The sequence below is a fragment of the Ascidia mentula genome, chromosome 9 (assembly GCF_947561715.1).
Source record: "Ascidia mentula chromosome 9, kaAscMent1.1, whole genome shotgun sequence".
In the NCBI taxonomy this organism is placed as follows: Eukaryota; Metazoa; Chordata; class Ascidiacea; order Phlebobranchia; family Ascidiidae; genus Ascidia; species Ascidia mentula.
This window is the reverse complement of record NC_138574.1, coordinates 12,477,329-12,495,073: the sequence shown is the minus strand read 5'-3', so window position 1 is coordinate 12,495,073 and position 17,745 is coordinate 12,477,329. Positions and strand designations below refer to the sequence as shown.

Genomic DNA, 17,745 nt, shown 5'->3' with positions numbered 1-17,745 from the left:
AATATTACGGATTCCAGACAGGGATTTTTCGAAAACAACTGGCTTGTGTTGTTTACGCATGCATTTTAGGCACAGGTATTTGTGCTAGAACAACATCGAATTTATTCTTTCCTTTTGTTGTACCCAGACAGGTGTGTTTTTAGCCCACTATACACAAAAGGTTGCGTCAAAGCGCAAAAAATCCATAAATGCCTATTCCAGGCCTACTGTGGCGAAGTCCAATAACAGCACCTGCAATAATCAAGGTTTGATTGGCAATTTACCTCATGTAATAGAGCTTCCAGCACTGTTGAGTTCGGACTTGCGAAAAATGTGTTTTATTGACGTTTCATTTCTCAATTAACCCGGAGTAATTGGACCCAAATTTAACACCTGTTGCACATCTATTTGACAAAGAAAAAATATTCCTCATTAGTGTAAGAAACAAACTGCAATATAGCGTAAGGTTTGTATGCAGTTGGGAAGCAATTTTTTAAAAATAAATAAACTTTAGCGCTCGCTGAAGCGCCAAATTCCTGTCAAAAATTGTCAGCCAGCATCAGAGGGCAAGGAAATTTGTGTGAAAGCGGAGAACTCCACAGACGTGGATGATTGTTACTTTCGTGGTTGTAAATCCACTTAACAACACGGCGAGAAAAATGTTTCGCCCGCCTTTAAGATCTCTAAGTAGGAACTGACAAAAACCACCAAATTTCGAGGCGATATCGCAGCGTGGAACGGGCGGCTATGGCTAATGGTTAAATCTCGCACCAACGTTCAATTAAAAGTTAAAGCAGAACCGCAGAGGATGCTGCTTTCTTGTTTTACCGCCAGTCGTTTGTTTCAATCCAGCGGGACAACGGGAGATAGTGATTATTACGGCCGACTACGCCGCCGAACCACTTCACCATGCTTTAATTTAGTACTACGACTTTTAAGCATAAAAGCACCATCTTATGTTTGTGTTGCCACTTGAATAATAAGGCTGAAAAACCACATGCTACGTCACGCTAAGCCTGCAGGCATGGCGAAAAATGTACTGGTATTTCCTGAATACGCGTACATTCCATCGACATGCGGTTTTTGTCAGCTTCAAAATAAAAATCTTTACACCGAAATTAGCACTGAAATGGACCAGTTGTTGCATGGTCGTTATCCTCTTAGTCTGGATAAGTTGATTGAAATTTCACAACATTTGTTTCCGTTCATGAAAACGCACGAAGCGAAATCCAGCTCCTAATACACACAAGCCCAAATTACAACGCATTGTGGAGGCATGAGAACGATTGAGCTTTATTGTTTGATCACAAAATTCAGCACATAACAAATAAAGTACGGCGCCAGACTGACACCTAACGGACACAAAAAACATCGTAAAATTCCGCAAGGGCTAAGTAAGTAACAGAGGACTTGATTTTATCACGTGTGCGCAGTCCCGAGCCCCTCTTATAACGGAGTGATTTACACCAGTTAAATCTTGTCTTCCACCGCCTTCAATCAAAACCACACTATGCTCCTGCAAACATTTAACACAATAGGAGTCAAAACCAACTAAGTACAAAGTAGATTGCAAAAGTTTATCAAAAGAGCAGGTGAACAACGGTACAATCTTAAAAATAGTTGTAAGGTCAACAAAAAGAAACAAAAACTACACAATATTTTTCCCACTTACTTACCATTAGGTTATGCCCTTCGCCTGGTATGAAGGCTGTCACTTGCTTTCCATTACTCAAACGAACAATGCAACATTTACGATTGGCACTGTTTGGTTTCCTTGGTTTCCTAATAACCAGCTTCAATAAAAAATAAAAAAAGTTAATTATTGTCACAAAATGTAATCAATTTGTTAATGACAGCAAACCTTGACTACGACTCCTTTTATTTGTGGTCTTGAGAACATTTTTGATTTGCGCTTTCTTTGTTTAGTCAAATATCCATCGTACTTTTGCATTCGTTTGTCCTTCTCTTTGTAAGTATAAGATATCTGGTGTTTCCAAACCACCTTTTGCTAAAAACATAAAAAAAGTTATAAAGATTGCTACCCATGCAGAATTGTCTTTTAGGTATTTACAAACAACTACTTTACAATACCGATTTGGTAAAGCAACAAGCATTAAATTAATGTACCAAAATAACAGGTGGTTGCTTTGTTAACACCTGGCCAGTAATGTGTGCACAGATTTCTATGCTAAGACTTATATATGGATCAGGATTCACAATCAGCTGTGTCATAGTAATAGCATTTTTCATAGCAAAGTGAAAATCTGTATGTCTGCCAGTGTAAAAGTTAGCCCAGTGCCACAGTCAATCACTGCACTGATGCGACTTTCCAGGTCAAAAGTGAGTAGCCCTCAATGATTATTATGACTCTTTTGCACATATATAAATTGGGTGAACCCAAGCCAGTAGCACTATCAGATGCCAAGCAGTCATTCAGCCATAGTGCACTCCACAGTGGTTTGTCTCTGTTGATTGACACCCAGTTAGGTACCCAATGGATTGACGTTGGCCAAAAGGTACCATAAAGTGGAAATCAGCTACACTGACAAGACCTTACAGGTCCAAACAGTGTGTACACCTGTCTGCATCTCTCCATGTTATATGTTACTTTAAATCCAAACAAGGCTCTTATAAAACCAAGGTGAAAAAATCAAATCATACCAAACAAGTTGTTGTTGAAAATTGACTTGTTCGTTGACAGGAAGAAGGAAATGAACTTTGCAACATACTGCATTGAAGCTTTGGGTATACATATCCATGGACATTTGTTTTTGTGTTGGTAGGATATGTCAGGTTTGCTAAAATACTCCTTGTCCCGAATGACCGGTTTGCTATACTACTGCACTTGTTCAGCAATCCACAACCCAGTTGTGTTGACATACCCAGCAAATTGGAAAATCCTCTCATTGCTCCCAAAAGTTTTCACAGAATTTGGAAAAAATTGTATAGCGCCACGCTATAAACTACGACAATTACGATCTATTTCGAACAGAACTGCATGTGCTGCCTGGCAGTCCTGGCACAAACACAAGTGACGTACACACAACACACAACGTTACACGAAGAACGGCCACATATATTTTCATTCAGCCCAGAAATAATAATAGTTTAAAATAAAATAACTTTGTAAAATAGATAACATGCTACTTTACAATGTGTTTCTTGACAATGACATAAAGTTTCTATTCTTTGACCCTTCACCTTTACAAGTGAAGTTGTTTGCTTGATTTCTATCTTTCGTTTGGAAAATAAAAAGTTAAGGAAGAGTGACTGAGCTGGTCTAAAGTTAAGTTTATCAGACTTTTAGTTTTCTTTTCAGGGAAGTTAAGCAATTTTCACACAAAACAATATGTAGTGTATCTGCGTGTGTTAATACCAACAACCTATATTATCGTCCAGTATGTGTTCTACCACTTGTATTTTCATTTTAATGTGATTTAAAAGTAGAGTAATGAACGTATCAATTGAAAGCCTGTTGGCTGATGCAAAATATCTGGTTGGTCGCCTAAAAGTAAGTTTTGAATTCTTTTGTGTATTCTGTGATGATTATTTGCAAGGTACTGAAAGGTATAGGTGATGGCCCATAAAAGGGTTATTTTCACTTGATGTTTGGTCCCTTTTGTTTGCTGTTAATCTGCATTTAAATGCATTAAGCAATAAGTTCTTTTTCTAAACATTTTGAAGGACCATGACACTGCTGCTGAGGCCCTTGCAGAGCAAACATCTTCTCTGCAGAAAGACATAGAAGCAAGAAATACATATCAAGAAAATTTGAAAGAATTAAACAAAGTGGCCGGTCATAGGCCAAGGTCTACATTAGTGTTAGGTAAATATACTGTGCTATGTGAAAAACTTTTCCCAGCTGTTTTTTTTATGAAACTTTGTTACTGAATTGTGAAAATTATATTTTAGTGTTAATTTATAACCCCTTTTTTGCCTGGTGTCTAAAATTGTTTACAAAGAATGGCAGACATTAAGTGTTAGAGCGATCTTTTATCACAACACAGGTCCACCTGTACCACCAAAGAGAACAGAGTGATTCCTGTTGTCTCTGTGACATTTTCCCTTTTAGTAATTTTTGAAGCAGCATTTTGTGTTATACAGGAATACAACAAGAAAATTGTGCTATACGATCTTTACAAGATGAAAATGACGAACTTCGTCAAAGTCTAACTGACCACCAGAATGCTCTTGAGCTGATAATGACCAAATACAGACATCAAATGGTTCAGTTCATGAACAACAAAAAGTAAACCCTCAACAAGCTGATCTTAACAGTGATTTTATACTTATGCTTACTTTCTTATCATAGCCTGCTGCAAGTATTTCCATCAAAGTCAACCTTTTCAGATGATGAAAAACAAGACCTTGTGAAAACGCAAATGCTTATGGACAAAGTAAGTGGTTTGCATAATAAGAAAGTAAGTGGTCTGATTTCCCTTTCAGTTTTGATTACTGTTGTTACTCAATGTTCACAATTGATGTATCAGAAATGCATGCAAAGTGAAAATCAGTGTTAACTGTGTTTTCTGTAAGTAAACATAATGATGGTTGTAGATACACTTCCAGCAAGTTAAAACCAATATGCTATTAATCTTTAGATATATGAAATGGCTGCGGTAATGCAAAAAGCCATTCACATGGATGATGAGGCCTACAACAACAACAGCGAATACATATCAAGTTTAGAAGCAGAAAATAGTGGATTAAGGGACTTACTTATGATCACCAACGGATCCTTGGGGTCACATTTCACAACGAAGGCATGGGCGGACTCTGAGGCCACTGCCGAGTCAAATCACAGTTCATCTACTGTTATGGAAAACACTGACTTACATGGTTCAGATACATCTACAAACCAGCCAAATGATGAAACCTAACCTAGTGCACAAACAAAAAAGGGAATTTAGGCTATCTCCATGTGATAGAGTTGAAAGTTAAGAACAGATTGGTAACAAGCAAGTATGTTGTTTTTGTGACCATGGGCAAGATAAATCTGCACAGGATAACATCGTTGGCAAAAGTGAATGAGTCACGATGGTCCAATTTCCTGTTTGTTCACGATAGCATTATTCTCTGCAAGAAGTGTTATTGCTTGAGCGTTAAAAAGCTACAACACCTCAATAGATCCCCATGCTTACTATTTCCTTTGTTTTCATGTTTTATAAAGAGTGCAATTTTTGTAACCTGCCACACACTCATTTCACATTGAAGGGATAGCATTGAAAACCTGTGCGTGTAAATTTTGAAGACCAGCTATTTATGTGAGGTATGTTAGGTTCTATTTAAAAAAACTGCAAAAACAAATAGATGTAGCACAATCACTTTTACACTGTCTAGTTTGCGTTAGAAATGGAATTGTTCTCTGTTTTGTGTCATTTCCAAGTCTGTATAACATTTTGGTGCCTGTCAGTTATTCCCACTTGAAACTACTGTCTTTTATTGTACATGTGTTGGCGTTATATCGTTATATGGGGATTGGATAAAACATAGTAAATTTACATACATCAGGTTTTCCATATATACAGGGTCAGAAAGCATGCATGAACATCCACATTGAGGATTAGGTTTGTGTCATGATGCTTCTGACCTTATGGTCTTGTTTGTCGGCAAGAAGAGGTCAAATGGCACAATACTTTTAGAGAACTTAAAAATGATTTTTGTTCTATTTTAAACGCATCAAAGGTTTAAAAGATACTTAAAATTGCGACGAAACACACACGAAAACTTTTTTTAAATTATAATTCAACACTATCCTTTGTAAAGGCTTGAAAACAATTCAATTGAAAATAAAGCCTCAAAATTTATTGGCATTTCTTGCATATAGTCATCACCACAGTTGTGTAACTTAATTTCCCGTGTTAGTGTTTCGTTTTGTTACAAACTCCCAAAAAGCAATACAATCACATATTTTCACCAGGCAATGATCACTGCATAACTGAAACATGCCAGAATCTTGTTTCCACTATCACAATATAATGAGTATCAACATCATGGTTACACAACTCAATGGTTCAATTAGATTTACAGTATCTTTGCTTAAAATAGCTAAATACAGGTAAGATCATGTTGTCTTTTAATTTTGAAATACAATTGCACAAATCACTAGCAAAACTATGCTAACGATATAAAGCCATGCAATTATTAGTGCATACATTTTGCACATGGGCGACACCAAGTGTGGAATACTCTCGGTATATGTCATGCCAAGCTGTGAAGAGGGATATATGTGGGAAACTACAGACTACATATAATAAATTGCATACTGCAAGATGCTGGTGGCACTTGCAAGGCATCGGCAAATTAACAAATTAAACACCAAATCTGCAACAAAGCGTTTTAAAACATATTTTCAGGCAACTTTATAGCTGTGATATAAGATGAACCATTTCTAAAACAAGTGAAGTTGTGTTTACATAAAACAGGACCATTAGTACTAAGTGCAAATGGAATATGTTTCAAAAAAATTTAAAATACTTTGAATTAAAGCCAGGCATTTCAAAGTCCTAAAACAAAACACTGCAGTAATTTAGTGTGACAATATACACTTGTTTGAGATGGTGCACAGAAATGTGAGAAAGGTAAGTTTGAAAGCCTGTAATTTTTGGCACAAATTTCCACCATATATTGTGCATATCCAAAATTTTGGTGCAAAGTTTGGCAAGTGGTCAATGCTTATGATTTTTCTGGCCATACTTTGTCGAGGAATGCAACTGTTTGTTCGTATATCATGAAGACAATTGCCACATCAGCACAAACACGTCCCAACCGTGGTATCGTACCTTTGTAGAATCTACACATATAATAGGAAGTTAACAGCAAGAAAACCAACAGAAAGCTTGGAAATATACATATCTATAAATGTAGTTGATAGCAATGTACAAAGGTTAAACATGCATGTGACTCGTGTTGAATTTTTTTTTTACGTTTGTTACAATAAGTTGTTTGTTACAAATAGCCAATAAATTTGGCATGCCATAAACTTGGTGTTTTGACAAGTGGAGGTTTATAAAAAGGGGAATTTAACTAAAACAATGTTTTAGTGTAAGAATAATTGCAAACAATTGTCACAGTAATAATAACAAAAACATTAAGTTTCAACATACGCTTTAATGCCTTCTTTCTGCCATATTTGCTTGGCACAATCCCATGTGTTTTTGTATTTGTGTGATTCCAGACCCTGCAACATGCAATAATATGTGTTAATGTTTAAACCCATGTATATTAAGATCACTAAATCACTTAGTAGTAATAAGTTTATCAAACAATAAAGTTAGTTTGTGAGTGTCTTGAGACATTACACAACTAGTTTTCTTATTACAACATAGCTTAATTTGTGATAAATCTGTGTTAAACGACGCAGTTCAAATAAAATAAACACTGAAAACTATTAAAAATTTGTCAATTAATTAATTCACCTGCATCCTTGTCTTAACAACATCCAAAGGTGTGTTCCCAAAAACCGATGCTGCTCCAGCAATTACACCGAAACATCCAGTCATCAAGAGACCAATTTCTTTTCCAGGGTCGTCACCTCTGTACCTGGAAAAGCAATTGAATAAGTCAACAATAGCAGTGTCAGGCTTGATTACTTGAGACCACAGATAACAATTGTGTATGTATATCACATTTCTAGTGAGTAGTTTTGTGAATAAATACATTTTATGTTTGTATTGTAGACAAGTGGTTCTCAACCTTTTCGCATTTGAGAATCAGTTTCAAAACTACTTGAATAGATTTTTAGGGCCAGTAGATTTTTAAACTCTAAGTTAAAATGTATTAAAAAGAACCCACAAAAAACATGGAAAAAATACAGCAAGAATGCACCAAAAAGGATCTATTTAATGTGAAAATAATATATTGGGGGACCCATAAAAATCAAAGTGGACCAGTGCTGATCCTCAGGTTGAGAAACACTGTCGTAGACTCACCAGTTTCTCAGCGTGGTCATGACATAAAACCTTATGGCCTGGTTTGAACCTTGCTTCATCATTGTTGCAGTTAAACCTTGGTAAGTTCCACGGAAACCTAAAATTAGCACAATAGGATGTTACTTTTCAACTAAGAACAACCTACAAATACCATTGGTTATAATTGCTTACCTTGTTCTTTGACAATTTGCACGACACCACGGAAGAATCCTTTGTACTTTGGATTGGGACCAGTCTGGTCATGAATAAATTTCACCTAAAATGATTCAATATTAGAAATGCATGAGTATTGGTGGGGTCAAACCTTACTGCCAAACTATTGCGGAATCATGCAATGTTGTAGGAATAGTGGAAAAATCTATGCATATATTAAGCCATTGCTATCTGGTATGTTTAAAATAAATCATCACACGTGAACAACAAAGGCATAAATTACATCCATGTGTTCCAGCAAAGCTAACTGATTGGTTCTAAAAGAGGTGTTGTCGATTGGTAGATAGAATTACAAAGTACTTTGCCAAAGAATACATTGTTGGGGACTTTTTATTGTTTCAAGGACTAGCTACAAATTTAAATTAAGCCTTGAACAATTGAATTGGAACTTAGTCTTTAAAAATGCAACAAAAATCAATTTTACCCAATGCAGCAATATGATGAAGTAAAATACAACATGCACATCAAAATGTGAAAGTAACACCAGTAATAAAAAACTACATACGAAGTACTTGGATTTTATGCAAGAGGACCTTACTTTTATAGTCTCCATGGGACACACAATTAGTACAGCTTCTGCCAATCCTGCACCAAGACCACAGAAAAGTCCATTCGTCGATGATAATTTTCCATTTTCATCTCGAACTTTGTTGGAGAGAAATTCAAATGTACCAAACCTACAAGAAAAAATGATTCAAATTTTCTGTTGTATAAACCTATAAAACCCTTCATTGTAATATTAAAGAATGACTAGGCTTGATCGGTGCAAATATGCTTGTATACACTGACTGAATTACTACCAAATGAATTACATTTTTTTGCCAACATGGTATATATTTACCGCTTAATCCCTACTGTCAGTTGAAAAGCTTTATTTTTAAGTAAGCACATACATTTGTTGGAGAAACAGCCAATTATCAAACTAATCAAAGTGATTTGCATGTTGACATATCAAGCAGTGTCACTTTTAGACAGCCCCACAGGTTGCGTGAACGAGCAACATGGACCCTCAGACTCTGACCTTAATTAATATTGATTCTCCATACCCACTTTGACACAAACCATGTATAGATCACAGCCAATCTTACCTCACAGATGCCTTGGGAATTGAGCCATACACAAGTGAGCTGAGTCCGCGGTACAGGCCAAGTATACCATGATCTTTGACTGTTAATTTCACACAATCCACAATACCTACAAAAGTAAAGGGTGTTTCAGGCAGCAAATTTTAATGGTCAGATTCCCTTTGAAAATAAAAGCATCAATCATCATCCATGGCATGTCTTTGCAAAACTGACGAAATACATAATTTGTTATACTTGGATTTAGGCCATTTTGTAGTGAATATTGATGTTATGAATCTACCTACCATTTCCGTGACAACCCCAGAAAATAAATTTATAATAAATACTTGCACAAAATGATTATATAGTTTTTTAGCTAGGATGGATTTCAGTTCTAACCTTTATATCTACGTGGCTGAACACTTTCATCAAGTTGCAATTGTGTTTTCACATACTCCGTAGGAAATGTGATACATATTTCAATTCCACCAGCAATTCCTCCTGAATAAACAAGAGCAATCTTTGTACGATGCCTGCATGCACTTTGGACTCATAAATCAAATTATGTTATGTGTAACGCAAAACAGCTTTTTCATTGTGCAACAACTTATGATCTCCAACAGTCTGGAAAAAGTTTATTTCGAAGTATTTTAGTGAAATCTTGTCACCCTACTGTGAAAGTATTCACTTTTCAGCTAACATACTTCCATTATATTAAAAAATTGCTCACCTGCAAGTACTGCTTTTACTGGATTTTTAGGTTGATTTTTTCCAGCAAGAGCTCCAACTTGTCTGTGTGGTACAAGGGCTGTTTGGCAAGGTACATTTCTTGTGTTGATGTACGAAGAGGTAATGTTTGCTGTCGGTGACAGTGACTTCCACAGTGATGGCTGACGGTCAGACATATTTATTTTGGAATCCTGAGGGAAAAAAACATTTGCAACTCAAAGTTTGTTCAAAGTTGTTTCAATATCATCTAAAACAAATACATACCTCCAGTTGCAAAGTTCTTGCCACAATAAGTATACAAAGTTAATTAGAAATGAAATCCAACTTTAAAAACATGCACATATATACTTTACATGTAGAAAAGTTAACCTAAAAACAATACACAAAACAAAATGATTGTATGTTATAAAATAAACACATAGAAATAGTTAGGCGGCACTCCACACCAGATAAACTACTTATTTCATACATGATACTGACATTCCTTTTCATAAAATACATTCACATCTTTTGATAAAAATTAAATGTAATGAACAGCTTTATTCCTAAATAAAACATCAAGTATGTGAATAGTTAAACAGTGACGTGTTGTTCATGCCCTAGCAGCTGCTCTCTCTCTCTCTCTCTTGCAGAATTCCTTGCAGCTTTCACTCAAGCTGAAGACTGTTTGTAGTTGGTAGTGTCAACCATTTTTTTCCCACACATGGCACAGATCCCCTTCTTGTAAGCACAGCCCTGGCAAAAATGAGCCCCAATTTGGTGGACGATACTTTTGCAAACACGGCATTTCACAAATTTCCCACTACTGTACGGGTTAAATCTGTTTTTCTTTTGCGTCAATGCTTTGTTTTCATTCAGTTTACGGCCGCCTCCTTCAGTAGTATTGCGGGCTCCTTGCTTCCATGGATCAGGGGTTATGACTTTGCCAAGCTTTTTTTCACATTTGCTGCAAACCATTTCACATTTACACCCTCCTAAAATTGATGAACCCTAACGAACAAACAAGCACATTTGCAGCAATTGTTTGAATAAATCATAAATGGCATCGATACCATATATACAGTCAAACGCAGTAGTACTAACAAAGCAATGATAATGAAACAACGCGTTTGCAAATGTTTACATTACAATTATAACATCTTACCGCATGGCCAACAATTTGTCATTCTGCTCAAGAACCGGACTGACCTTCCAACCAACGCATGAAGGTTTTTGTTTACACACCCACTTACGTGTGTGCAATCAAGCGTTAATTTGTATTCAGGCGTGACACAATTATGCAAGTTTTTAATATACATGTTTAATTAGCATATTCACGGGGCTACCAAAGCAGACTAACGAAACAACTCTAACAAGTTTTGGGTTTACTTTTTGCCTTAACATGACAAGATCTTGTACGGTAAAGTTTGAGATGAACCGATCGAATTTTATAGACAGCATATAATTTTAGCCGTTGTGAGACAACAGGGTTGCGAGATTGGGATTTTTCGGACCAAATTTCGTTAATTCTTTCTTCAAAGCTGGGCTTTCAGGAATTGCAGTTGATGCAAATAGTTCCACAGGAGCAATTTTATTTTACGATGACAACATCACCAGGGTAAACACAAACGCTAGACACACCACTGTTTTCTGTAAATTCATTATGTAACAAAATTACGAAACATCTATGGCATTTCGTAACATGCTGTTCCTTCGATTATCACATTTTTTATATCGACCACCCCGGTCGTGCCAATTTGTGGTGGATGGGTATGTTTTCATAGAACTCCTGCCAATGTATCCAACCGAGATATTTTGGCACTAAATCTAGTTACCGGCGCGACGCTGTTGCAGGGCAGTGAAGTGAGAACAGTTGCGAATTGAAAAACGAATTGGTATTGCACCATGTGTTACAGAAAACATCACACAGGACACATGACAGATACAACATCGACAATAAATAAATAAAACATAATAAATGAAGAACATTTTTTCATCTGTCTTTTCTCTTGTCAGAAAAGTAAATATTTCTGAGAGTTTTGTTCATTGCCAGATCAACACCCCTGAAAAACAAATTTTTCATTGATGTATTTTGGTTTGTGCAATTCAACAAAAGGTGACCATTGTATTGTATGTATTTAAGTACTATTCTTGTCAAGAAGAAATGTTCTTTTTATAATCTTAAAGGCAACAAACAAACCTGTCTATAGGATGAATAATCAAAGGAATGGCCATTAGACCTATCACAGTAGATATCCATTTTCGTGTTTGCATTGGAACTTTTGGAAGCACTTTTGGGAGCCCAAACAAAGTGCTAGCACAAAGTCGATTGATCATGAAACCTTAAACAACCAATGTATTATTATTTTAAGCTAAATTATGGCCAAAAAAACACATTTCAACTTCTATATGTTCAACCTGGAATAATAACTGAAGCTAAAGATTGCCAGACAAGGGCATCTACAAAACAGACAGTAGGAGATGTCACTGTACAGCCTGTAGCTTTCTCCTTCTTCAAAAACAAATAACTTTTAAAAAGGAAGAGTGTACAGTAAAGACAAAGTACCATTGAATTGTAAGATTTCGATGATGCATCTGCCACTACATAACAACTTGCCACAGCATATGATGCATAAACAATTGTTTTCGGCACCAGTGATCGAAATGCTTCTCCAACCTCATTTGCATAACCTATTACCAACAATGTTTAGATTCAAACTATAGAAACTGCTTCATAATATTTATATTTCAAAGAAAAAAAATGCAATGTGAACAATAACATTAAAAATACAACTTATACAAGCTTTTGCAATTTAAAAGCAATGGACTTGTAAAGCAATGTTTAACTTACCAAGATATCTTAGTGGGGTATCTCTAAAGACATCCTTTTCTTTCGTGTTTGCTTCATTCATAGCAGTCTGCTGAATATAAATGTTATCCAAATTCATACTGCCTAATTCTTCAACAAAATGCAATTAAGAGCTCAACAATATGTTGCCTTTGTTTCACAAAAACATCCAATACCTTACGCCTTTACTAGCCTGAATAATCTGCTACACTTGCCCTGACTGTTCTGTAATGTATCTCTTGCTTTTGGTTATAGAAAATTTTTATTTTGGGCCTATAAAGTTGCGGTCTTTGCCACGTAATGTTTGCCCAGTAGTCACAAAGTCTTTGTTCATTTATCGATTAGAATGCAACATACTTTATTGATGCGTTTGTGATGTAATAACCCAATGTCATTACTTTCACAGTACGGTTAACCAAGCGTGACTTATTTACCGGTCTGCTTACTCTTGCGTGAATCAATAATGTCATTTTAGGGAATTTTTTTTATTATTATTTGTTATTTTCACTCATATTACAATTCACACACTGCGTTTATAAATAAAACAAACCTATTTAAAATAATATGATTTCAATTAAACTCATTACTAATTTGCAATCAGCTGTTTTACAACACATGGAGTGCACGTGTTTTTGTTGGTTTATTACGTCATCAAACGTGGTAAACTGGTATAGTTTGTCTGTGTTTTGGGTTAGAATTGTGAAGAGGGTTGGTAGGATAATTTTGTCCTTCTCGAAACAAAAAGATATATTAGGCTCAGGACGACAACTACAGAACCCATTGCTGTAGTGTTAGAACGAAATCATTGGGGATAAATGGCTAATGTGACACCAACAAAAGTTGTAGCACAAAGTTATCCAGACAATGGAGCTTACAGTATGTTTGTGGAAAAGCTAAACAACCCCAAGTTTGTTGTAGCACCCATGGTTGACCAGAGTGAACTTGCATGGAGAATGTTGTCACGAAAACATGGGGCACATCTTTGTTTCACGCCAATGTACAGTGCCAACACCTTTGTGAATGACTCAACGTACAGAAAAAAGGTGCATTATTTCTATTTCTGGTTTATTTCTACTAAATTACAAATTTATTACAATTAAGTTTAAAATGCAACATTTTAAGGCTACTTACAATGCCTTTTCTTACATATGATAGAGTTGTCAACAATTATTATGTTTTGTATTTCAAAGGTGTTCCAGGATTTGTCATGCAAAGAAGACCGACCACTGTTTGTTCAATTTTGTGCCAACACTGTGGAGAACTTTGTTAATGCAGCAAAGTTGGTTGAAATGTTTTGCGACGGAGTAGATTTAAACCTGGGATGTCCCCAACATATTGCAAGAAGAGGTAGGCCTACCTCCTCTTCTCAGCTTAATAGCAAATACTAAGCCTTCTTCTTTACATCTACTTTCCTTTTTAGGCCATTTTGGAGCATTCCTTCAGGATGATTGGAACCTCATATCCGATATTATATCTACTGCTAGAAAAAAACTGTCAGTCATGGTTTCTGCAAAAATTCGAGTTTTTTCTGAGGTAATGTTTGTATTACTTGTTTTTTGTCTGACAAATGCTGAAAATACTTTGTGTCTTAACTAATAGGTTGAGAAAACTGTAAAGTATGCTAAAATTCTGGAAGAAGCTGGCAGTCACATTATTACAGTTCATGGCAGAACAAGAGATCAAAAAGGGGCATTGACGGGCAAAGCAAGTTGGCTTCATATCAAAGCAGTAAAGTATGAGTACTTCTGTAAAAAAGTTGGGGATTTTTAATCACCCTGTTTACACATTTAGGAACAATGTCAAAGTCCCTGTTGTTGCCAATGGAAATATTCAATACACTGAAGACGTGCATCGATGCCTTCAAGAAACTGGTGTGGATGCAGTAATGTCAGCTGAAGGTCACCTGAACAATCCTTACATATTTGAAGGTATTGACACAATTTTTATGTCCTTAGCTATATAGGGCTGAACAGAATAAAATAAATAACACAGGATCTATGCTTGTACCAAGGTACCTTGGCAAATTTAACATTTTTTCTCTGTTAAACTGCATTTTGACAATTGTTTGTACAGTTTTTATGTAATGTTTACAAGAAACCATTGTTTAGGAAAGCAACCGCATGTAAATGATGTGGCTGTTGAATATTTTGATTTTGTTGCATCGTATTCTTGTCCTATATCCCACATCAGAACACACCTTTTCCATTTATGGGCACACGCGTTGCAGGTTTGGCCTACACAAGGTTCAACTTAGTGATTTTATTTTTACCCTAAAATGTGATCACTTTTATTAATCTTTTAATATTTTGTATATTAGGTTCATAAGGATATGAGAGAGAAAATAGGCCAGGCAAATACCTTTGATGGTTTAAAATTGTGCAATGAAGAACTCTTTCAAAGATGTAAAAAAGTACACAAGTGTTTAATGTTAAATTTGCATTTCTTGACCACATGTTAAAAGTAACCGCAAGTAAAACATATAGGATGAGGAAAGTGGCTTGTATGACGACAAAACAACCCCTCATTGGATTTGTCAGCCATACATTAGACCCAATAGGTGAGTTGTTTTTCCTGCACATAGAAAATTTGAAAGAAAAATTTAAGTGTTTGATTCAGGCGCCCTGTGGAACAATGTGATAAACAAGAAGTCAAAGATTCTGTTGAGACGCATGGTGACCACACAGCCTTATCAGTATGTTAGACCTCTTAATTTTATTGCAAATTACCCTTTGCATGTTGACTGAATTAAGCATGTGTTTATTAATGTGATTACAAGATAGGTGAACGTATTTGTTTCTTATCACCACAAAAAGTAATGATAATTTTTCTGTGTAGAAAAATTTTATGGTATTTTAGTTCATTAATTCTGTTTAGAAAAACCAAGCAAGAAGATTAGCACGCTACGAGAAAAAAATTGTGATTAAAAAGCTAAAGAGAAAGAAGGAACATGAAAGAAGAAAACAAAGAGAAAAGGAGCAGGTTCATAAAACTATAACATTTCATACACAACCATCGAAAGTGGTCATTTTTCTAATACCTTCAATTGAATCCAACAGCAGCAGACTGAAATCCAAACTGGCAGATTATTGAGAAGGAGCGACAAGAAAGAAATGATTCACAGTCGATTAAAAACCGCGATGAATCAGGGTAATGATACATTTACTGTCTGTGTGGATTTGTCCTGGAGTTCAGCCATGAATGCGAAGGTAAAAGTCTGTGAACTCTCTCTTTAACATGTGATCAATGATCGTCTTTTCTAGGAAATAAATAAGCTTTCCGGTCAGTTGGGTCGTCTGTATGGGAGCAATCGCAATGTAGAAAAGCCAGCACAGCTTTATTTTACAAGTAATTGCTGACTTTGTTCTTTTGTGCCACTAAACACTGTGTATAATTATACTGCATTATGTAGTATAGGTTCAGTGCATTACAATGAAGTTGTATCAGGCACTTTTTGCATGAAACACTTTGTTTTTGAGCATAGAGTACAAAGTTCTGCTATATGTTTAAAGTGTAATAAGTTTTTCTATTGAAAACAGGCCTTCTACAAGGAGGTGATTTGTGGAATGAATGCGTCCGAAAGCACGATGGGTTTGAAAGTTATTACATTCACATGTTGCCAGCACCATACCATGAAGTGTTTGTGAACGCTGACATTGTTTACCTGACACCAGACGCTGAAGATGGTAAATGCTAAACAAACACAAACATTATTATCTCTTTCAGTTTCCATAGATACCAACTGATTATATTATGAATCTGACGCTTTTTTGAACAATATGTGTATATTTGTTGTTTTTCACCAGAAGAACGTCAGATTCATAATTCATTATGATACCTGGTGGTCACATATTTTTTTCGATTTTCAGTTTTCACTGATCATGTTATGTTGATTCAGCATTAACTGAAGTTCGACAGGGAGTGACATATGTTCTTGGAGGCCTGGTGGATGAAACTGTGGTAAAAAAACTGACACTCGATGGTGCCACAGAGCATGGGTTGAAAGTTTGCCGACTACCAGTACAGGAATATATGCAGCGCCTTGAAGGACGTCCAAACTACTCCACTGTTTATTCAATTAACCAAGGTTTAATATTGTTAACAATAAATTCTTGAGATAAGGAAACTGTTTATGATAATTGGCGATTTTTAACGTACAAAACCTTATGAATCAACTGTTGTTAGCATTTTTTCAAAATATAAACAATGCACTTTTATGTTGTTTTACCACCAGAAGGGTTTTATTTGTTTTAGTTTTTGATGTTCTTTTAAACTACTTTTCCACTGGTTGTTGGAGAAAAGCTTTGGCTGCTGGAGTTCCACCAAGAAAAGGATTTGTTTTTAAGAAAATGGATTATTAAAAATCTTTAATGTAAGTTTATCTTTACAAAAACTGAAAATGTTGATGTCAAATAATTTTTTTGATTTGGGAAAACTCGTTCCCAGAGTAACTCCATGGAAAACATAAAAATTCTGTTGCAATAAAAATGATTAAACATTGAATGTGTTTATTTTGCACACGTGTATCTTACCAAGAGCCTTATAGTCCTCAGAACCTGTTTGACAAGTGTGTCGAAGTATGGAGCACTGGTTGTCAGTATACATCATATTCCATTAATTGCTTAGAGTTGGCGGTGACAGTTTGCTTTAACTGTAGCCATGATTGCAACACTTTACAAACAACGGCAAACCAATTATGTGCCTTGAACAGCAGCTCATGTAAACCCCCGGAATTACGTCTCGTTATATCGTTTGCAGAAATTGCCGACTTGTTTACTGCCTATTTTGTTTCAACATAATCACCATTTGTCACATTAACAGAACCCCAATTTGCACTCATGACTTAATCGCCGATTGTATTTAGTTAACGTGAAGCAAATAATATCCTGTTTTCCATGTGTTACATTACATAACATCATGGGATTAAACCAACCAATCAGCTTCCAGTAGCCAGATCATAGAAATGGTTATGCATGCCTGTAACTGTATTCTTTTTTTGGAATCA

The 17,745-nt window shown here is 35.8% G+C and overlaps 5 protein-coding genes across 8 annotated transcripts; 2 read left to right on the top strand and 3 right to left on the bottom strand.

Annotated features, from left to right (window-relative positions):
* Positions 1–1,254: 1,254 nt before the first annotated feature.
* Positions 1,255–3,138, bottom strand: LOC145913999 (uncharacterized). The gene is made up of 4 exons (XM_083001773.1): positions 2,641–3,138; positions 1,841–1,987; positions 1,656–1,772; positions 1,255–1,495 (listed from the first exon to the last, which is right to left on the bottom strand). The coding sequence occupies exons 1-4, from the start codon at positions 2,884–2,886 to the stop codon at positions 1,370–1,372; spliced, it is 636 nt and encodes a 211-aa protein (XP_082857899.1). The 5' UTR covers positions 2,887–3,138; the 3' UTR covers positions 1,255–1,369.
* Positions 3,139–3,240: 102 nt separating this feature from the next.
* Positions 3,241–5,470, top strand: LOC145913538 (FGFR1 oncogene partner 2 homolog). 2 transcript variants are annotated; one of them, XM_083001245.1, is made up of 5 exons: positions 3,241–3,490; positions 3,664–3,805; positions 4,084–4,228; positions 4,292–4,376; positions 4,581–5,470. In XM_083001245.1, exons 1-5 carry the CDS (start codon positions 3,431–3,433, stop codon positions 4,857–4,859), a joined length of 711 nt encoding a protein of 236 aa, XP_082857371.1. In that variant the 5' UTR covers positions 3,241–3,430; the 3' UTR covers positions 4,860–5,470. The 2 variants fall into 2 exon arrangements, with proteins under 2 accessions (XP_082857371.1, XP_082857370.1); XM_083001244.1 differs by having other exon boundaries at positions 4,292–4,400.
* A 159-nt stretch (positions 5,471–5,629) lies between these two features.
* On the bottom strand, positions 5,630–10,553 carry LOC145912956 (tricarboxylate transport protein, mitochondrial-like). Its single transcript, XM_083000428.1, has 10 exons — positions 10,181–10,553; positions 9,918–10,107; positions 9,587–9,688; positions 9,212–9,317; positions 8,662–8,800; positions 8,082–8,166; positions 7,911–8,007; positions 7,398–7,521; positions 7,086–7,159; positions 5,630–6,772 (listed from the first exon to the last, which is right to left on the bottom strand). Exons 2-10 carry the CDS (start codon positions 10,090–10,092, stop codon positions 6,655–6,657), a joined length of 1,020 nt encoding a protein of 339 aa, XP_082856554.1. The 5' UTR covers positions 10,093–10,107; positions 10,181–10,553; the 3' UTR covers positions 5,630–6,654.
* A 998-nt stretch (positions 10,554–11,551) lies between these two features.
* LOC145914116 (mitochondrial fission process protein 1-like) lies at positions 11,552–12,847 on the bottom strand. Of its 3 annotated transcripts, none has more exons than XM_083001895.1 (5): positions 12,747–12,847; positions 12,462–12,586; positions 12,314–12,407; positions 12,096–12,237; positions 11,552–11,958 (listed from the first exon to the last, which is right to left on the bottom strand). In XM_083001895.1, the coding sequence occupies exons 1-5, from the start codon at positions 12,841–12,843 to the stop codon at positions 11,889–11,891; spliced, it is 528 nt and encodes a 175-aa protein (XP_082858021.1). In that variant the 5' UTR covers positions 12,844–12,847; the 3' UTR covers positions 11,552–11,888. The 3 variants fall into 3 exon arrangements, with proteins under 3 accessions (XP_082858021.1, XP_082858022.1, XP_082858020.1); XM_083001896.1 differs by having other exon boundaries at positions 12,314–12,404; XM_083001894.1 differs by having other exon boundaries at positions 12,314–12,586.
* A 592-nt stretch (positions 12,848–13,439) lies between these two features.
* Positions 13,440–17,577, top strand: LOC145913441 (tRNA-dihydrouridine(16/17) synthase [NAD(P)(+)]-like). The gene is made up of 16 exons (XM_083001093.1): positions 13,440–13,786; positions 13,934–14,090; positions 14,164–14,276; positions 14,343–14,476; positions 14,535–14,671; positions 14,852–14,970; positions 15,061–15,153; positions 15,227–15,300; positions 15,360–15,435; positions 15,618–15,722; positions 15,800–15,949; positions 16,004–16,088; positions 16,280–16,426; positions 16,639–16,827; positions 16,995–17,112; positions 17,287–17,577. Exons 1-15 carry the CDS (start codon positions 13,559–13,561, stop codon positions 17,099–17,101), a joined length of 1,914 nt encoding a protein of 637 aa, XP_082857219.1. The 5' UTR covers positions 13,440–13,558; the 3' UTR covers positions 17,102–17,112; positions 17,287–17,577.
* Positions 17,578–17,745: the final 168 nt, after the last annotated feature.

Coding starts and splice junctions, on each gene's coding strand:
- LOC145913999 (XM_083001773.1), bottom strand. CDS start 2,886: ATGAGAGGATTTTCCAATTTGCTGGGTATGTCAACACAACTGGGTTGT. Junction 1,988..2,640: donor TTTCAACAACAACTTGTTTG/GTATGATTTGAT, acceptor TTATGTTTTTAG/CAAAAGGTGGTTTGGAAACA. Junction 1,773..1,840: donor TAAAAGGAGTCGTAGTCAAG/GTTTGCTGTCAT, acceptor TTTTTATTGAAG/CTGGTTATTAGGAAACCAAG.
- LOC145913538 (XM_083001244.1), top strand. CDS start 3,431: ATGAACGTATCAATTGAAAGCCTGTTGGCTGATGCAAAATATCTGGTT. Junction 3,806..4,083: donor AAGGTCTACATTAGTGTTAG/GTAAATATACTG, acceptor TGTGTTATACAG/GAATACAACAAGAAAATTGT. Junction 4,229..4,291: donor CAGTTCATGAACAACAAAAA/GTAAACCCTCAA, acceptor TTCTTATCATAG/CCTGCTGCAAGTATTTCCAT.
- LOC145912956 (XM_083000428.1), bottom strand. CDS start 10,092: ATGTCTGACCGTCAGCCATCACTGTGGAAGTCACTGTCACCGACAGCA. Junction 8,167..8,661: donor GTCCCATGGAGACTATAAAA/GTAAGGTCCTCT, acceptor GAATCATTTTAG/GTGAAATTTATTCATGACCA. Junction 6,773..7,085: donor CAGAAAGAAGGCATTAAAGC/GTATGTTGAAAC, acceptor TTATATGTGTAG/ATTCTACAAAGGTACGATAC.
- LOC145914116 (XM_083001894.1), bottom strand. CDS start 12,843: ATGAATTTGGATAACATTTATATTCAGCAGACTGCTATGAATGAAGCA. Junction 12,238..12,313: donor AGCTTCAGTTATTATTCCAG/GTTGAACATATA, acceptor TGGTTGTTTAAG/GTTTCATGATCAATCGACTT. Junction 11,959..12,095: donor ATTATTCATCCTATAGACAG/GTTTGTTTGTTG, acceptor TTTGTTTTTCAG/GGGTGTTGATCTGGCAATGA.
- LOC145913441 (XM_083001093.1), top strand. CDS start 13,559: ATGGCTAATGTGACACCAACAAAAGTTGTAGCACAAAGTTATCCAGAC. Junction 15,301..15,359: donor CCATACATTAGACCCAATAG/GTGAGTTGTTTT, acceptor TGTTTGATTCAG/GCGCCCTGTGGAACAATGTG. Junction 16,828..16,994: donor TGTTTATTCAATTAACCAAG/GTTTAATATTGT, acceptor TATTTGTTTTAG/TTTTTGATGTTCTTTTAAAC.